General features: G+C 42.6%; 1 protein-coding gene across 2 annotated transcripts; it reads right to left on the bottom strand.

Annotated features, from left to right (window-relative positions):
• Positions 1–1,133: 1,133 nt before the first annotated feature.
• Positions 1,134–17,813, bottom strand: prima1 (proline rich membrane anchor 1). 2 transcript variants are annotated; one of them, XM_071498305.1, is made up of 4 exons: positions 12,669–13,090; positions 11,686–11,827; positions 9,139–9,271; positions 1,134–3,379 (listed from the first exon to the last, which is right to left on the bottom strand). In XM_071498305.1, the coding sequence occupies exons 1-4, from the start codon at positions 12,948–12,950 to the stop codon at positions 3,280–3,282; spliced, it is 657 nt and encodes a 218-aa protein (XP_071354406.1). In that variant the 5' UTR covers positions 12,951–13,090; the 3' UTR covers positions 1,134–3,279. The 2 variants fall into 2 exon arrangements, with proteins under 2 accessions (XP_071354406.1, XP_071354407.1); XM_071498306.1 differs by lacking the exon at positions 12,669–13,090 and adding an exon at positions 17,645–17,813 and having other exon boundaries at positions 3,132–3,379.
• Between the last annotated feature and the right edge of the window lie 454 nt (positions 17,814–18,267).

Raw genomic sequence — 18,267 nt, 5'->3', positions numbered from 1 at the left:
ACACTGACCAAAGGCCTCTCAGGCAGAGAAGGTGTGCGTGGGTCCTCAAAGATTGTGAAGGTCAGCTTTGAAAAGGACTGTGTACACACACAGTCTGTGAGCACGATGTATCACCAGGTGTGTGCAATAGTGACAGTCTTTGATTAAAGAGCAGGTTGAGAGAGTTAGTCTCAAATGGGCAAGTACATCAAAATAACCAGTAGTTCTATACAACCCAAATTTTAAAGAGTCTGTGTATTAGCGTCCTCTTTGCTCTATGGAAATACCTTGTGAGAGCCTTGTAAAGCTTGTTGAGACAGTGACAATCCTTGGTCCCCCCGCCTAGTGCTGTCACTTTGCTTTTATTACAGTGAAATCCTCAGCGCTCTGGCTGGACAATGCATGAATGTTTAAATTGCTCAGAGTGTCCATTGGCATTACCATCAAGTGGGAAGGCAAAGTAGTCTATGGTCTCTCATTCGCATTACAATTCACTGACATTCCTCTTCAGTGCTCTTCTGCATCAGCTTGTATAGTACAGGTTTGTCCCCCTTGTTTGTTTCACATCATTGGCTACAGTTAATGTATAATGTGCAAATTAGAACAGAAAAGGGAAAATGTCTACATTATGTAATGTAACTATGTAGTCTCTTTCACAGAGGTGGTTTGATCAAGTCATCTCTTTAAATGTCCTTTAAAATCCTCATTTTGTTGTAGCAACTTGTGTTCTTGCTGTATCTGCAGAAATCCTTCACACTCTCACAAGCATGATTTTTTTTTGTGTGACATTATTACTAATCGTGCCCAGAGCTAGCACAATATGTGACCTATAAGTTGTGTTGTTTGCATCATTAAGCCCCATGGAGTGGACTACGCTTGATAATCACAGTTCATTAAAGATGCACTGTGTGAGACAGACTGAGAACATGTCCTCCACTGCAGGGGGCCCAGGAGACACGGCCAGCCCGGCTCTGCCCAAGACATGAACAGCACAGCACAGCACAGCACAGTGCAGACAGGTTGGGCACAGGCTAAATATAACAGTCTCACTTTTATCACCTTAGTCACTTACGGGCCAGCTTGTCTGCTATCACAGAACAACAGATGTATATCTGCATACACAGTATATCTCTTTAAACACAATAGACTGTGGGTCTGTTATTATGTACAGTTTTATTTACAACTGAAAAACTCAGCAATGAAATCAACTTATGCGCATCTTTCTATTTGTTTGGTATAATGCATAAATTGTGTATGTACTATTGATTGCCATATATACATTAATGGCTTGCTCCATCAACATGACAACATTGACATAATTCTAAATGGTAGCACATTGTTTAAGTTTTACTATGTATAAACATATGTTCTGTTACACTGTACATTAATTAACAGTCCAGAAGGCAGATATTTAAATATCAATATTTACATTCATGCATCCATCATTTCTCTCATATAGGTACATGGTGGGGTATACTGTTAGCTAATACCAGTGCATGTTTAGATGCAAGCATGTGTTTTTCCAAATTTCCAATTTTTTAGCCAATATCTATACTTAACCGACAGCCACAGAGTACAGCCCACTCTCACTGAGTACACTCATCTGCATGCACACTCACACACACACAGACAGACACACACACACACACACACACACGCTCAAACATACACACACACACACACACACACATGCACGCACAAACACACACACAGATTTAATGTAAAAAATAAAAAAAAAAAGAAGCAGAGCAGCGATGAGTGATGCTCCAGTTCAGCTTAGTTGTGTTTTTCCAGCGGGGATGTGGAGGATGCCTGTGACAGCACTGAGTCACACACATCCCTGCTGAGGCCATCCTCTGTGCAACCTGATCTCTGGCTATTGGCTAAGTCTCCTGTCTCTCACCAGTCACAAGGTCAGCCCTGGGCTCATGTCCCCTGTTTCTATAGCGATGGGCTAAGCCCTTCTTGACAGATAGAAAAAATGAAGATTGTCAAATCCAATCCACGTAACACAGCTGAAGGCATCTAGCTGACCCCAAGACTCAGAAACAACAAGATTTAACCAGATGACCTGTTATAGCACATTTAACTTGTTGAAGGGAGGGGTTGCATGGAGTTAACAAATCAAAAATGGAGACTGGCATATGATGCAGCACAGAAATAATGTTTGAAAAACACACATTCACATAGCACATCATGGAGACCTCTCACTTTTTAGCTGAAGTCTCAGGGAAACAGAGAAAAGCATATCAAACACCCAGAGACAAAACAACTGATACCAAAACTCTTGGCAGAGCAAGCGTGTTTTCTGCATCAGTGTCTCAACAAACTGACAGCAGGCTTAAAGCATTGGAGCGTCACAAATGAATTATATGGTTTATAAATTATTCACTTAAAAAACAGAGCTATCAAGAAATAAACTGGATTCATCAAGATGTTCAAAATTTTTCAAGATGTGAGTAACTTACAAGACAGTTTTTTTTCTTTTAAGTAGAAAAATAAATCCAAAGGTAGATAAGTAAATAAATAAAGCAAATAAATAGATGAATGACTGAAGTATATTACATTGAGCCTAAGTCTTCAGTGGCATTTTTGGCATGGTAAAATAACCAAAACGTCCCATGTTGATGTCGTTGCTCCTCTTTTTTTCAAATATGGATTTCTTTAAATTGCATAGTCAGATGAATCCACATCTCAAAGCCGGGACCGACAGTAACATCATGCCTCTCACAAAGCATCTGTCTCAAAAATGGAGAACAAAAGATGGACCGTGTGAGGATTGGAATATAAAAAATGTTGCATTCTCTGTAAAAACTGCATGCACGTTATTTATTGTGTGAGGGGTTGTCCTGTCTGGCCGCCCATGGGACTGCAGGGCTGCTGTATTGTCTTGTTGTTCCATTGCAGATGTCAACAGTGTGTGAGGTCTGGATCTGCAGCAGACTGGCAGACAGTCCCTCTCCAGCCAGCAGCCAACCAGCCTGTCAGCAACACTTGCTGTTACTAAGAGCATAATGTTCAGCCTGCTGTGCCACTTTTGACACCATGGGGGTTTGTGGATCTTTCTCTTTGTCTTTTCTGCCTTGATGTTTTTTCCTTCTGTCTCTTACAGCTCTTCTTGAGCTGAATGGTGTCTTCAGTCCGGGCAACATGCCAAGCAAAGAGGGAAGGTTTACCTATTTGAAAACCTCAGGGTTGAAAAAACCCTGTTGCATTCTGGGTGAGAGGGGAATGTTGTATTTGGGGTAAGGTGAGAGACGTTAATGATGATGTCACTTCCTGTGTCTCCCAGGAGACAGTCTATACCACAGTGTTGTTCGTACCCATGGCCTTCTTGTTACGGATGCTCATGGCATATTCCCCGCGACTCGTCCCGTTCTCCTCTTTCCGTAGTGGTTTCCTGTGAATAAACATTTTCATAAAGTGAGGATAAATTCCTTGTCAAGAGAGATTTGATGTTATATTTCCCCTCAGCTAAAGGCCATGTCATTAAACAGAGTTTCTGGACTGTTAACCTTTAGGCTGATTTGATTTCTCAGGCTGCTCTGGGTGGATACGCTGGTCTCAGCGATCCTTTCTAATAAGCTCAATGTTCAAAGGTCACTTTTGGAAGGAGACAGGAGGGAAGGATGCATTGCAACACAGGGGATAAGGCAATTAGCTACTCTGACTGTTAGATGCAATCTTCCCGCTAAGTAATGAGTATGTGTGTGGCTGTCAAAACAACTTGGGAATAACATCGATACATAACCTCTTGTGAGATTCCCTCTCAACTCCGGTTGCGCTGTAATACCTTGTCCTTTCTGTGAGTACGTTCTGGTGCAAAATAAAGCTGTAACACATGATCCCCTTGCTGCTACTGGCCTGTGAAGAGCAGTATCATTCAATGCCGCCCTTTTCATGCACTCCTCGGTGCCTTTGTGGTTATTATATTTGTCCAGTGTACTGTGGCTTCTGCACCGACCCCCTCAGCTGCTCTCCCCTGCTCGGGCTTATGTAACTCAGAGACAGATCTGAATACAGTTAGTACAGTCATTGTCCCACTCAACGCTGTACAGTGCCTTCACTGGCACAGAGGACCCTTGAGCGACATCTTAGCTCACTGTCGCCTCTCCTCTCCACTGAAATCCCCGGTTGACCGGTCCAACTTTGACGAACAGTCATTCTCAGTCCAGTCCAGCACAAATCGTTTTGATTTCTCGGGCAATGTGCAGAGAGGGAATCCTTATAGGTTGAAATGAGCTCATTTCACACTGGGATAATGTAATCCAATTCAACAGCGCTGCAAGAAAAAAAACTACATTTATTTATGAAGTTTATTATGTATCAGATATGTTATGTTCGTTGAGGCTGTGTCAGAGAAGTGACACTAAAAAATTGTATTACTTTTTTAAGAGAGGTTTAATTTTTGAAAGACTCTGAGGTTTTGGCCTTTTGGTTAGCCAGTAGGTGATGTTAGCCAACTTTAGATAGATGTTACTGTGTTAGGTAACTGACTTTAGGACTCTTCTCTACTTGTGTTACTTAACATTACATTTTAACATATGCCATTATCTTTTAACCACCCCTTGTATTTAGGTTTAAGACAGCATTTTGTAGTGTTTTTGTAGAATATTGCATTATATTCTTTCTGTTATATTCAATATATTATAGTGTTTCTTTTATTTTTTCCATGGACTCAAAACTTACCATGGAATTTGACTTTTGACAAGATCTTAGTGAAAACTGACCATTGTTAGCTTTAGGGCTGTAGCATGTTTTTGTATGTCTACATTAAAGTTATGTTGCTCACGTGTATTTGCACAGAATCATAATCAATTTGAGATTAAAATAGAATCAAAAAGCTGATCTTAAGTTTAAAATTTCATCAGATACAGGTATTAACATCGGTATTTCTTATTTTCTTCTACTGTCAGTCTACTAAATGTGCAATTAGCACTTCATGCACATGTGCCCTCTATTTATTCATAATTCCTGAGCTGTCAACTCAATTTGTCAGCTGTCTTTTTTTGCTTGATCCCAATGCACTTTAGCCAGTCTGGTTTTGCCACACCTGTGAAACAACCATCTTGTTGCTGTCAGGTTTTAAAGCTGTTCCTGTCTCAGCTGTTTTCAGCTGTCATTTCAGTGCTGTGCATCACCTCTGTCCCTCCACCTCCTGTGTTCATCAGAGCTCCTCAGAAATCCTGCTCAGCTTGACTCCATCCAGTTTTTCAGTGGAAGATACACGACATTCAGCTGTCACCAAAGTCACTCTCGGGATGTTTACCCATCTTGAAAAGGCTTCGCCTCAATCACAGTGGGGTCTAAATAATAAACACTCCAGGTATGCCTCCTCTCTAAACTTTAACCATAGCGACATGAATCTAGGAATGGCAGTTTCAGTCTGTCGATCAGCCCACCACTTTGGTCCAGACTAAAATAATATTATATAACAGCTATTACATGGCTTCCCATTTTATACAGACATTCATGTTCCCTAGAGGACAAATCCTACTGACTTTGATGGTCCCCTGACTTTTCCACTAGCACCACCATTAAGTGCACATTTGTGGTTTTGACTGAAATGCCTCTACAACTATTGGATGGATTGCCATAAAATTTTGAAAAGACATTAACATTTCCCTCAGGATGAACTGTAATAACTCTGGTCATCCCTCGACTCTTCATTGTCAAGTCAACATTTAAGATTGTCCAAGACTTTGGTTTAAGTACCTGCAAAACAAATAACTTTGTGTTTAGTGCTACTAAATGGCAAATGTTAGCATGCTAACATGCTATCTTAAGATAATCAACATGATAAACATTACACCCTCTTAGCATCCGCATGTTAGCATTGACATTGTGAGCATGTTAGAATCCCACAGCTGTTAGCATGACTGTGGACTCTTAAAAATAAAAATAAAACTTAGATTAGCTTTAACTATGTTTTATTAACTTATATTAAAATCAACTCTCTTCACTTCTGACCAGAGCTTAAAACTGTACATTGGCATTGTATAGTTTCAGATTGATTATGATGATCAAGATGATTACCAATAACTGTTGCCCAAAATAAATGTCAGGCTTTTTAGTTAACAAGGCACACTGGATGTAATTCAGTGTTTAGGGGTTGTTGGAGGTAATGTGAGCTCATGGCTCTAGAAAAAAAAGTTCTGAACAAAACACGAGGCTATGACTAAGACTTCCTTTGGGACTGTCAGCTGGGACAGGTCGCATGGCTCAGGACACCAGGGATACAGGCTGGCCATGTAGGACAGATGCTGCTTGCTGTGTCCCTGTGGGACCAGGGGGAAAGCCTGAGAAGGGAAACTGTCCAGCCCCAGGGTGGAAACACATTCTGCTGCAGGGGGATGATTGGCTGATGCAGCTGCAGCTAGGGGAGTTGGGATATACCAAAGTTTTCTCTAAGGGACAGATGGCATTGTTTATAGCCAGTCTGGGAATTCTTCTACTCGGAACAGAGAGTCAGTGAGGTCTATATTCATTTCACATTATGCAACGTCCCTGCAGTTTACTAATGGTTTTAATTTTGAATATTTTTGACAGGTCAGTATTTCATGTTATGGTATGGTGATCTACAGCCTGCTGGACGGTGCTTCAGCCACGTTTGTTTCTCCCAGGATGTAATCTCCGGTCAGACTGACCATGTCATTTGGGGCCACCATACAGGGCAGAGCACTGGGGCCTCAAACCGACCTCTACCCAGGCCTTCAATAATAGATGCCATGCTGTTGACACATGGCAGGTGGCAACACAACACTTCACAGGTTAGATGAATATTTCATATCAAAGCTGTGCAATCACAGCACACATTCCTGTTTGAAGTTTGGGGAATGGATCATGGTGAAATTGGGACATGTGTTGAGCTGTTTACAATCACTCCAGCCATCTGGAAATTAGAGTAACATGCTATGGTTCAAAGAAAAAGTATTAAAAAACAGACTGTAAAAATCTGTCACCAGTTTTGATGGTGCAGTAATTTTGAAAATAAAACAGAGGAGATTAACAATGTATCAGTAAATATTGGAATTTAAACCATTTTGCCTGAAAAGTATGTCCCTTTCATTGTATCTCTGGTTGAGTATTTTGGATACAGTGTATTGCCCTTGGACAGGGCTGGCTGTGATGTATTATCCGTCTTTGGACAAGCCTCCCTGAGCGGGAAGTGATTGGGAAAAGCATCTAGCTTCATTAGTCAGTTGGTTTGAGTTTTGTTTGTTTTGGCTTCTTGGATGGCTGACAGCCTGGACTGCAGCATCATGTCTTTTGCTTCGGATGGCACAGCAACACTGAAACGCAGCATGTGTCTGAATCCTCTTCTCTAAGCTTGCACACACCAGCCTCCCTGGTGCTGTGGACTCTGAATAGAATTGTATGGAAGTGTTTTTTCTTTCCAGCCCCCTTTGCTTCTGACAGATGACTGGCAGACAAAGATTAAAAAAAATAACTAAAGGCCAGGAGGGCTGGGACCTGCAGAGCTAGCTCCTCTGCTGTCTGTGGTGCTCAGGCCTTGGCCCTCGGCCAGCTGATTTTCATTGGGAAAGCCCGCAGCACTGAGGGGCTGGAATGGCTATATATAACTGGCTGTGTTTTTCTCACTGACAAACCCTCTCTCACATTGTTATTGACTAAGACGCTCAATTACTGCCTTTGCTTGCTTTGGTAGACAACATTTTATCTGTCCTTTTTTCGCTGAGTTGCTTCCTCTGCCTTCCTCTTAGGAACGATGGATGATTAGAGCATCCGTGACAAACGTTGAAGGAATCACATTTTTCCCTGGATTGCTCTCCTATTGGCCGGTGACTAATGAATGTGTAATGAGGCCAGTCTGGCTGGACCTGTGTATTTTTCCCTTCTCATTCAGAGTGGAGGGCAGCTTGGCGTGGCACAAAGTCTGCAGTCTAGAGCCCACAGAGCTTCAGGACACGACCCGCTTGCATGTATAAAAGATGTGGCCTGTGACTGAATGACTGCGCAAATTAATTCATAAATAATGACTTGGGTTTGGGGCTAGAGCCCGTATTGCAACAACACTTTCCTACCACTGCTGCATTAAAAAAGGTGCCCCTTGGCTACACAGGGGGCTGGAGAATTGCCATAATGAATTCCTGAGCCAACTACCCATTACTTCCGCTGCCTGACTTTGCCTATTTGTTGTTTAAAGAAAGGAGAAATAGAGTTCTGCTGAGGAAAGCCATATCGGGCATGCAGGCTCAAAATAGTCCCGTAAATATAATAAGGTAGGACACAAAATCTATTTAAATACACATAAATAAAACATAGAAGTAGCTCCCTAATTTAGCACACACATCTGTGGCTGTTCTCACATGAATGTGTGAGAGTCAATGTTTATGCCATATCTTATAGAGTGTGTAAATATGCCAAGATGATGTATGTATGTATGTAAAAATGTTGTGCGTATATGGATGGGTGCACACTAGTATCCTCTGCATGCTTCTCTGTGCATGTGCAGTGCTTTGCACGCTGTGGACGTGTGTGTGTGTGTGTGTGTGTGTCTGTGTGTATGTTAAATGTCTGGGAACATTAACGTGGATGTCAGAGTGCATGTGTGACACCGTGCTGCCTGAATGTCACACAGAGAATTGGGTCTGAGTTGTGCTGCAGGCTAAAACCTCATGTAGCCTTTTCTCTAATAAGCCAAATGGGGGGAAAACAGTTCCCGCTGCAACAGCAGTGTCTTGGGATTCCTTCGCTCGCCTTGTGCTCTCATGGTCATGAATCCAGCTGCCATTCTAGGAAGCTTTAGACACTTATGCAAATTAAAATCAACAGTATTGTAAAGACAGGTCATCATGCACCTCAATAAATTAATTTAGAATATAGGATGTTTCTGCATTACTCACTGTCGTGGATCTTCCTCAGTGACATTTACAACCCATTCCATTATCTAACCTCTGACCTCATTGTGACCCAGCAGGTTGATGACGGGTCATCGCAGCCCCCTGCGTCAGTCTAACATAAAGCGAGGAGAGATAGCACGGTCTCCCGTGGGCCACATTACACAAGATATGTTGAGTAACCTGCCTGTGACAGTTCCTATTTCGATTTGTCATCACTTTAAAAATATTTTAGAGCTATGTGGGAGTGAGATCTAACTCAAATACTACAAGAAAAAAATCAAAAGAGACATCCAACCTCTTGATGGCCTTGTAGCAGATGATGATGGCTGAGAGGAGGAAGACCACTGAGGCACAGCCCACCGTTCCAAGCACTATAATGTCCATCTCCATCCACCAGGGCCTCAACAAGGGCACCATGGGCTCTGCCACTTAGAAAGAAGAGAAGAGGCAGCAGGAGACAGATTTGGATACAGAAGCAGAGTGAACAGAGTGTGTTTAACAAAACGAATCAGAAAACTCAGCTCAACAGCCCAAAACATTTCCTATGATTAGATCACTTTAGCCATAACGCTGACTTTAATATTGTTATTATATCCTTGGTGATTGTATTATTAAACACAATAACAGAGCAACATGGGGGTGATTTTCTTCCCTTGCTCTCTGAGTTGGGATGTAGCTGTGTCCTCGTCTGTTCTGTAGGTCTTAGGTTCAACGTTCAAAGATATCCAACCCGACACCATGAATCATTTAAGGTCCCGTCAGCCTTCCTTACACCAGCACTCTTGTTCACACCAATTACTGTTGCAGGAACCTCCTGCTCTTTCCACATTAGATCTGTGGCGCAAGACCACTCACCAGGAATAAAACATTATGTGCATCAGCAACTTCGTGGCCGTAATGCAGAACTTGTCTCTTCTCTCTCTGCAGTGTTTGATGCTCTCCTGCGTCTATTAATCAGTTTAGTCATGTGCACATCAATCTACCTATCTATGAATGCAGGTTTGTTCCGGTGTCATGCTCCTGAGCAAATACACTGTTCTGCTCATGCAATAGCAAACTCCTAACTCCTGCATGTGGCCTTATTTTCTTATGAATGAGAAAAAGGGTTTACACCATAGCAACAAACACTCCTTAGTAATGCTTTAGACTATTTTTCAACACAGCACATTTCTATGGGACAAATAACAAGGCATGGCTCTTCCCGGTGCAGCACACCACATGGTAAGTCTATGAATTTAAAAGCTCCCCTCAGCCAAACTTCCATTTTAATCCTGCGTTTTGTCAAAGGTTGTAGGATTTAATTCAGTCAGTGGTAAGGATCTACTTCATTGTGATAAAGCACACTCCTTTGAAGGGACTTCGGAAACCATTTTTAGCACACAGACACTTACTTACAGTGCCAATTTCTCTATTTTTTTTTTTTAGACTTTTAGCAGATAGATAAGATCTCAGCCATTGTCCCAGTTTTTTAGCTATGCATATTCATTGTATTTTTAAAGACTACAGTTGCATGTAAAATTTCAGCTCTAACCATTCTGCAAATTGGGCTACTGAAGCAATATCAAGATAATTATGTGCCTGTACAGATTAAATTGAAAACTGAGCAAAAAAAGCTCCCTTTAAGTGAATTATTCATGGTGTCTCCACCCTCTGCAAACATTTCTGTGTAGCACTGAAAAAGGAATAAAAGTCCACCTGCTTATCAGCATTTATCATGACATACTGGTGTTTGTGGAGGCACCGAACCCTTGTGAGCGCCGAGTTGCACTTGTGCATTGGCTGTAATTGGACATTCAAACCCCCCACCTTACAGTCAGATGGTCCTGGCAGCATTTATGCAGTGACCTTGACAACAATCACAGAAGGGTCTATAACTCTCGATTCATAGGTAGCTCACATGGTGAGTCAGGGGAAAAAGGAGGTCCCTGTAAATTGACCAGACAGAAAAAAAAAATCATTGGAACTGATTGATTAAAACCTTTCTACTGCTCTCTGCTGAGACTTTAATGATTAAGTACTCCTCCCTACTCATAATATTAAGGGCTCAGGGTGAGTGATTCTAAAGAGTCACAGTAATAGCTCAGAATGGCTGCATCATCAGCAACGCCTGTCCCATATTTCAGCGCACTGTTCATTAAGGTGCTTGAGACGACATACAAATCATATCAACTTTCAGCGAGCAGGCTGGTGAAATATGTTTGCCTATCTGTCAGGGGATTTAACATCTCAGAGTGGGACGAAAGAGGGAGTGTCAAGGGAAAACTGCCACAACAGGCACTGGATCCATATACACGCTTGTTGTATACAAGGACTACCACACACAGCATACACACCCTTATTGCCGGCAGCTCAACTTCAAAACGAAGCTGGAACTACTGGGCTGATTCATTAGCCCCTTATCTCTAACAAATTAAAGCTAATTTAATTAACTCATCTGTGTTTTAATCAGGGGTCCTCCAGGGGAAACCCTACCACTGAGCCACTGAGTTTGGCAGCCCAGCAGGCACGGATTTCACAGGCAGCTGGGTACTCCCCAAGGTCAGACCCGGCATAAATTAGTCCTGTGTTCAGCTGTCAACATCCTGCTGGCTCTATCACATGCACAGATGCACACGTGCAAAACTACACCCATGCACGGGCACTCACACACTAAATCTCAGGGGGCTGATGGTACGTTCCTCCTGTGCATAAAAGGAAACACTTCACGTCAAAACAGTTTCTTCAGACTAGCCAGTTGCTTGACACCTGCGTCTGGCTAGGAATGAGATGGAGACAGAGTGAGACAGACAGACTTGGAGTGAGACAGGTGTCAAACCTGAGAGTGTGACCTGGGAGTCAGTACCTGTGGTGCCCAGTAGCCGCGGGGGAGGCGGTGGAGGCGGTGGCGGAGGAAGTGGGGGGTATCTTCTACAGTGGCATGCCAGCTGGCACTGTTCACTAACTTTCTCTGTCACAGTCCGTGAGCATGACCTCTGGAGTTCTCCCTTATGGTGAAGGAGAGAGAAAGAGAGAGACATTGAAATGACTGAGGCTCTGTCCTTCAGTGCATTACTCAGAAGTACCATCAGCACAACACTGTGCAGCACAAATGGAGACTCTTGAACACTCAGCAGCCTCTTAGTTAGTAGCACTGTGGGCATCCTCTCAGCATTCTTTTCATATCACAGCTCCAGTGTTGTTGTCACTGGAGCTGCTGTGTGTATGTAGTACATGCAGAATAGTATCACGTCTATGGCTGCAGCCTGCTCCCTGTAAGGAACCACCCACCAACAGAGTGGGCAGCAGGCTGCCCCGAGGAGTGTGCGTGGGTGGACTTGGAAACTCAAGCAGATCACATTACACATGAACCCTGGCAACACTGTGTGCGTGTGAACAACATCTCACCACTATCTGTAGGCAGCAGCACAGGGCAGAGGTTAGCATACTCATCACTAACATATGCCTGCTGCAGGGATCCTGGTGGGATAACTGAATATTGTTATCATAAAAACACAGTTGGCTACTTCATGTTCTCATCACAAGAGAGCTGAGTGTCTGTGTGTGGACGGGAGTACTTATTTCTCATGCCTTGCTAGAAACTCTACATGTCTGTCAGTATTTCCTAAACACGTTTGCCCCGGGACTGGTGACCCCAGCATCTGGTGTATACACACAAGCAAGGTATGATATATTAACTGCAGCTTAATGTGCACATAAGTTACTTAAAAAAAAGAGAGCTCCACAGTTCTTAAGCACAGCTCATCAGTAAATCAAACTCCAGTTACATTAGTGTAACCTCTTCTCATGCGTAAACTGACAAGTGGCGCGCCAGAACATGATCCTTACCTGGCATGAGAGTAAAAACAGTGAGAGAAGGCAATGACCGAAGAAAAAAGGCCAAAAACTTAAAGTAAATGGCATTAGATCTTGGACCAGCATTCCTCTTGCGCTGTTCTCGAAGATACTAGGCAGCGTTTCCAACAAATGAATGCAGTATACATAGGCTTGAAGTGTTTGGGAAATAACCATCCACCCTGTCCAGTTCAGCGGCGATATCTGTGACAGGCGTCTCCAGAGATAGTTTATGCCACAATCATTTTCCTCTTGAAATCCCGTTGTCGATAGCATAGGACAGGCGAGCCGGTGGATTGAGTAGCAAATCTCGATAATTCACATCTCGAAAGTAGTTTTTTTTTTTTTTTTTTTTTTTTTTTCCTTACTGGCACTCAGACAGCGACCTGAATCACGCCGCTACTCCGTGCAATGTGAGGGCGGTAGATGGCCCGTACCTTACATCCCTCCTCGGCTGCGAGCATGAGTGCAAAATGGGCCACTCAAGCCATCGAAGTTGAAGAAAAAAAAAAAGAAAAAAAAAAAAGAAAAACGAACAGAGAGAGAGAGAGAGAGAGAGAGAGAGAGAGAGAGGGGGAGAGAGAGATCCTCAGGAGTATCGTGCGGTAGGATTCCTCACTATGGGATCACACATCCCTTCAACTTATCTAGGCTGGATACTGTATGGGCGAGTCCGGAGGGCAGAGCCGAGGGTTAAACTGATGCGTCCCCCTCTGTGCCAAAATACAGCGGGCTGTTTTATACGGGAGCATCACCGCCGCGCACTTGATGCAGCGCTCACATCAGCTCATCCTGACAGCGTGTGCTCACACAAATTCACCCTCCGCTTCTCCAAAAGTCCCCCTCCTCCCTCCACTCCAAAAAAAAAAAAAAAAAAAGAAAAAGAAAAAGACACACACACACACACACACACACGCGCAGAGGGGGCGAAGGGGATGTGGTTATGAGGGCCGTCGATAATGGTGCCAGCCGGGCTTTGTTTGTTTTCTGTTTTTGTTTGCTTGTTTGTGTTTGTGTTTGATTTATATAGTGGTCCAGGCAGAAAGTATAGCCCACGATGCGTGGAGGCGAGTCCGTAAGGATGACGCGTACTGGACCGAGTTAAAGTCAAGTGGAGAGAGAGGGAGGGAGGGAGGGAGAGGGCAAGACGCCTACCGAGTGAAAACATTGCCATACCCATGTTTGATGTGCTGTGTGCCTGCTAGAACACTCCGTGGTCCAGTGTCCCAAAGTAGGCTGAGATAAACAATACTGATGTAACCTGGCATTTACTGCTAATGCTCAACAACAAAGACGTCTATAAGATATTCATGAGCCATTTATTTTTAAAAACCTAAACTTCATTTTTTATTTTTGCAATTCCACCTTTTGGCACCATGCTGATGTGGTTTGTAAGAGGAGGATGCTGTGGGCCAGAGTGCAAAGAATCAGACTGCTATGGGTAGTTTTTAAGAGCGGAGTTGCATAATGTTGTTGGTGGTCTTCACTGGGCACAGTTATGAAATTACCCCACAGCTCACAGCTCATGGAGATGGTACTAGAGAGCCACGTTCACAGTTACTAAAACAGTTGACTGACAGTGGCAATAAAACCTTAGTGCTCATCTTAGTGTCGCCGATGACTACTGAAGCAGACACAGAAGAATATTTTCTTTGGGTCTGTATTGAATTGTTATGGGACATCACCACGTTTATAAAAACCCAACTGCATATAGTCTCAGTGCTTTAAGTGGGCTGCTAACAATGAGTAACTTAATTGATCATAGTTTTAATTAAGTGACATCGTCTTGGCCTTTATACAACTGTGATGGCCATTTTATATGCCTTGTTCATTGAGAAAGGAATCTGCAGGTCAATTATGAATAATTGCTCCTTCTGTGATCTATATGGATCGTTGTAAGGCCCTTAAACAGTGGGTTATGCTTGAACCTGAGATGTCTGAAACCGGCTGCACAGCCTGTTTGTTATTTCCACTGCTTATTCATGTTTCATAAATCCACAATCATTTGTTGTACCCGTATGACTTATCCTCTGTTTGAAAGTATTGCTTGTGGTTGAAATAAACAGAAGTGACAGCCAATTGTGCCACAGCCTGCTTATTCCACATAACACAAACAGCATCTAAGCCAACTATTCAAACAACTTTGGATTAAGATCAATGGATTCAGCATCTAGCCCAACAGCCTTTTGTTGCAGCTGAGCATTTATCACATCTCTTGCCTATCAAAAAGCTCTTCACAGGCAGTAATGGGGTGAGCTCATGCACAAGAGCTGTGGGTGACTTTTAGAGTGGAAAATCCACAGCTGCTGTTAAACAGCATTTGCACATACAGTACAAATGCAGATATTTTTCTGAGTTTCCAAAGTGAACAACAAGCCTGGGTTTGGCGTGTAGTGTGCCCAGCGGTTCAGCTCGTCCATCCTCTCCTACAGTCTGTCCCGGTATCGATTATCTGACAAGAGAAAAGCACTACATCCTCCCGGTTCCTTCCTGCTGCCTCACCTCATTCCAACAACCAGCAATCTGCCACAACATACAACACAGCCCTTTTAAGCTCAGATAAGAAAAGCTCTTAATAAAATTACTGTGGTCTTTCAGTGTTATTATTCTTGCCAAGAGTAATCATCAGCATCTCTGCAAACAAACAGAGCCCCAAAATGTTACATGCACCGAACAAAAAGAGATTTAAAAACCTGTCAAGTAAGGAATATTAATGTTCAGTGCAAATTAACTCAGCTGCATCTATCTTTATCTCTATTCTCCTTTATTGCATCAGGCCAGCTGGGTTATATCACAGTGGAGGTAGATTGCCATCTAGTGGAAATGTCTGGCAATACATAACATACATTCCATGTAAATGTGTTACAGATAATTGGCACAAATGTAAAAATTCTGCTGTTTTTCTGTTGTTTTAAGTTCGGAGAAGTGTACTGGTGTGTCTCTTTGTCTACTAAGCAGAATGTTTGTTAACTAAGGATATAACTGAAGAAAAACACTAAAAAGAGCATTATTTAAAAGAAACAAACACTTCCTTTTCATGATTATCAGGAAACTGTGTTTTTTTCTTTATTACACCAGTTCACATAAATCAGATTTATGTACACAAGCAGAGGTTTTTTGTTTTGTTTTGTTTTGTTTTTAACTATTGTGTAGTTCTTGTCCATTTTCTGTATACTATTTGAATCTGTAAATAGCTTTTAATTCATAATTATTTAAACATATTTTACAAAAGAAAAAGAGAAAAAAGCATGGAACCAAATAAGGGATACATTTCTCCCTCTAATGTCTTTATGTCCACATTTTCCCTCGATTTATCCAGATCCAGAAGTGATAACATCCTCGCTGTTTGGAGTGATGTAATCCATTCCTCCCATTTTCTGGGAAAGGTTATTCCATCACGCACACAAATCTACTTTTATGACGACTATAAAATCTTTTGGCACTGTCACACAAGTGTGAATTAAATTATACATTTAACATTGAGGTCGCACTCAGTGATGATGTTTTAATGAACTGCATTATATTCAGAGGTATTTCTAAAATCCTGCCTCCCTTGTGTATGTAAACAGGGAGGAAGAAAAAAAAAAAAGAAAAATCTCTGTCTCTAAAAGTCAAGTACATGACTTCAGTAACAAACATTATTGATTTGACACATTTCTTTCAAACAAATTCCTCCATTTCCTGAGATCTGTAGATCTTTAGTAGACAGAATAGCCATCCTCCTTTGATACTACATTTGGTTCTGAGCCCCATTCCATTTATCATAGAGAGCTATTCTTTTTATGGATCTGTACATCCTGATATGGCTTATACCTTTTTATTTAATTTCAATGTATGGCTTAGCTCGCTATGTTTTTATTTCCTTTGTCCTGTTTTATCATTCTTATATCTTTGTCTGGTCTATCTCTTGTGTGGCTGGAGCAGCGTACCCCCCCCTTAGAGATTAGTACAGTGTTATCTTATCTTATTGTAGCTATTTTGAGCAAAGAAATGACCCAGGTGACAGAAAAAAAAGTGTCCATTTAAAGGTTCCAGTAATGGATGTATCATGGACAGCAGCCTCTGCCAAGAGCTCGTGCAGATAGAGTCAGATTACAGTTTTACTATAGAGCTCCACTGGGCCTCTATCGATTTCTGTTTCAGTATGCAAACACAGTGAGCAATGAGGATAGTTTGTAACATCACTACACATCACTAGACACCTCCAAACACTTCCTGGCTGCAGCCAAGTGCAGTCTGCATGTGCAGCAGAGATATGCAGGTTTGGTGCATATCTTGGGTGCACAGGTGCAACAGTTAGAGTGAGACTTCAACTTGTTTTTTGGTATGTCTGCACATCTGTTAAGTGGATTGCCGTGTGTAGGCAGACTCCCATGACCCTCTTAAACTGGAATAAAGTGGATAAGTAAATGTACAAATGAGTGAAAATTGTCAGTTGGTTGAGTATTTTTCAGAACATGCATAAACCCACCACATATCTGAAATGACTGACAAACATCCCATCCACCTGTCCAGGCACAAGAACATCGACACACTGTGGGATTTATGGATGGTATTATTCTTCTTCCTCTTTCTGCCTGTCTCATTCTTCCTCACTTCAAAAGCACAGGAGTGGGGTGATGGGCCATGGGAGGGTGGGGGAGTCCCATTGTTAATTGGCCTTTTCAGCTGAACAGAGAGGTGAAGGGAAGAAGAACTAGAGAGGAGGACAATAGGGTCCCATTGCCTCTCCAGAACAAGAGAGATGCACTGTCTTAAAAGATAGACCAGTCAGAGCACATATAGACCTGCAGGGCTCCTCCTCAGACAACCCCAAACGGAGTGAATGAGGCAATCAATCATGAAGCCTGCACTTCACTCTAAATAAATGGCCCGTAGCCTTGATACAGACTGCAGATTTTTTTTTTTTTTTTTCTGTATCCTGGTATAAGAGTGATTCATGGTGTATGTTAGCCTGAGGTGTTACTTACCGGACAAACACTTTCCTCACATCTCATTCCACTGCTGCTGTGGTTCAATGGAAGGATAGGTGCTCCTTTTCCACTTCAATAAGGGGATGAAGCTCAATTAGCATTTCACAACTCCCCTTTTCCTCCTCTATTGCAACCTTCCCCGCCGAGCCCATGCTTTCTCTGAGGATTGTCCTGTTTTGGGCCCTTGTTGCCGTTGGCAGGGTGACAGTATTCGAGTGTGCAAACTTGTGCTATTGTCCGCGGGCCAGAGGGAGCCATGGAGACCCCATAATATGACACAGGAAAATGTTTGCTGATGGCAATTCTATGGGCTTTGTCCGACTCTTTCTCCTTCATGACGACTCGATTTAAGTCTCTAAATGTTTGACTACAAATGCAGGAGTGCTATCCAGCTCCTTCCCCTTTGTCCCGCGAGGTTTGAATGAGTAATTCAGCCTTTGTGTCGCTCGATTGAGGGGGCAAACAGAAAGACAAGATTCTTGAGCGTTCAAGCCCCTTTCCATGGTTATGCACTCTTTAGATCCCCCCCCCCAACACCCCTCCTCACCAAATCCTACAGCTGACATCACTCTTGGGGAGGGTGCGAGGGGTAGCCTATCTATGTTAAAAAAAAAAAACAA

The sequence above is a fragment of the Trachinotus anak genome, unplaced genomic scaffold (assembly GCF_046630095.1).
Source record: "Trachinotus anak isolate AG129_WGS33_773 ecotype Australia unplaced genomic scaffold, CSIRO_AGI_Tana_v1 ptg000015l, whole genome shotgun sequence".
NCBI classification, from domain to species: domain Eukaryota; kingdom Metazoa; phylum Chordata; class Actinopteri; order Carangiformes; family Carangidae; genus Trachinotus; species Trachinotus anak.
This window is presented reverse-complemented; position numbering and strand designations above follow the sequence as displayed.

Bases quoted from the DNA above. Each gene is read 5' to 3' on its own strand.
- prima1 (XM_071498305.1), bottom strand. From the start codon at position 12,950: ATGCTATCGACAACGGGATTTCAAGAGGAAAATGATTGTGGCATAAAC. The intron at 11,828-12,668 runs GTAAGGATCATG...CTTCACCATAAG, and splicing joins TGTTTTTACTCTCATGCCAG to GGAGAACTCCAGAGGTCATG. The intron at 3,380-9,138 runs GTTGGATGTCTC...GTTTATTCACAG, and splicing joins TGCTACAAGGCCATCAAGAG to GAAACCACTACGGAAAGAGG.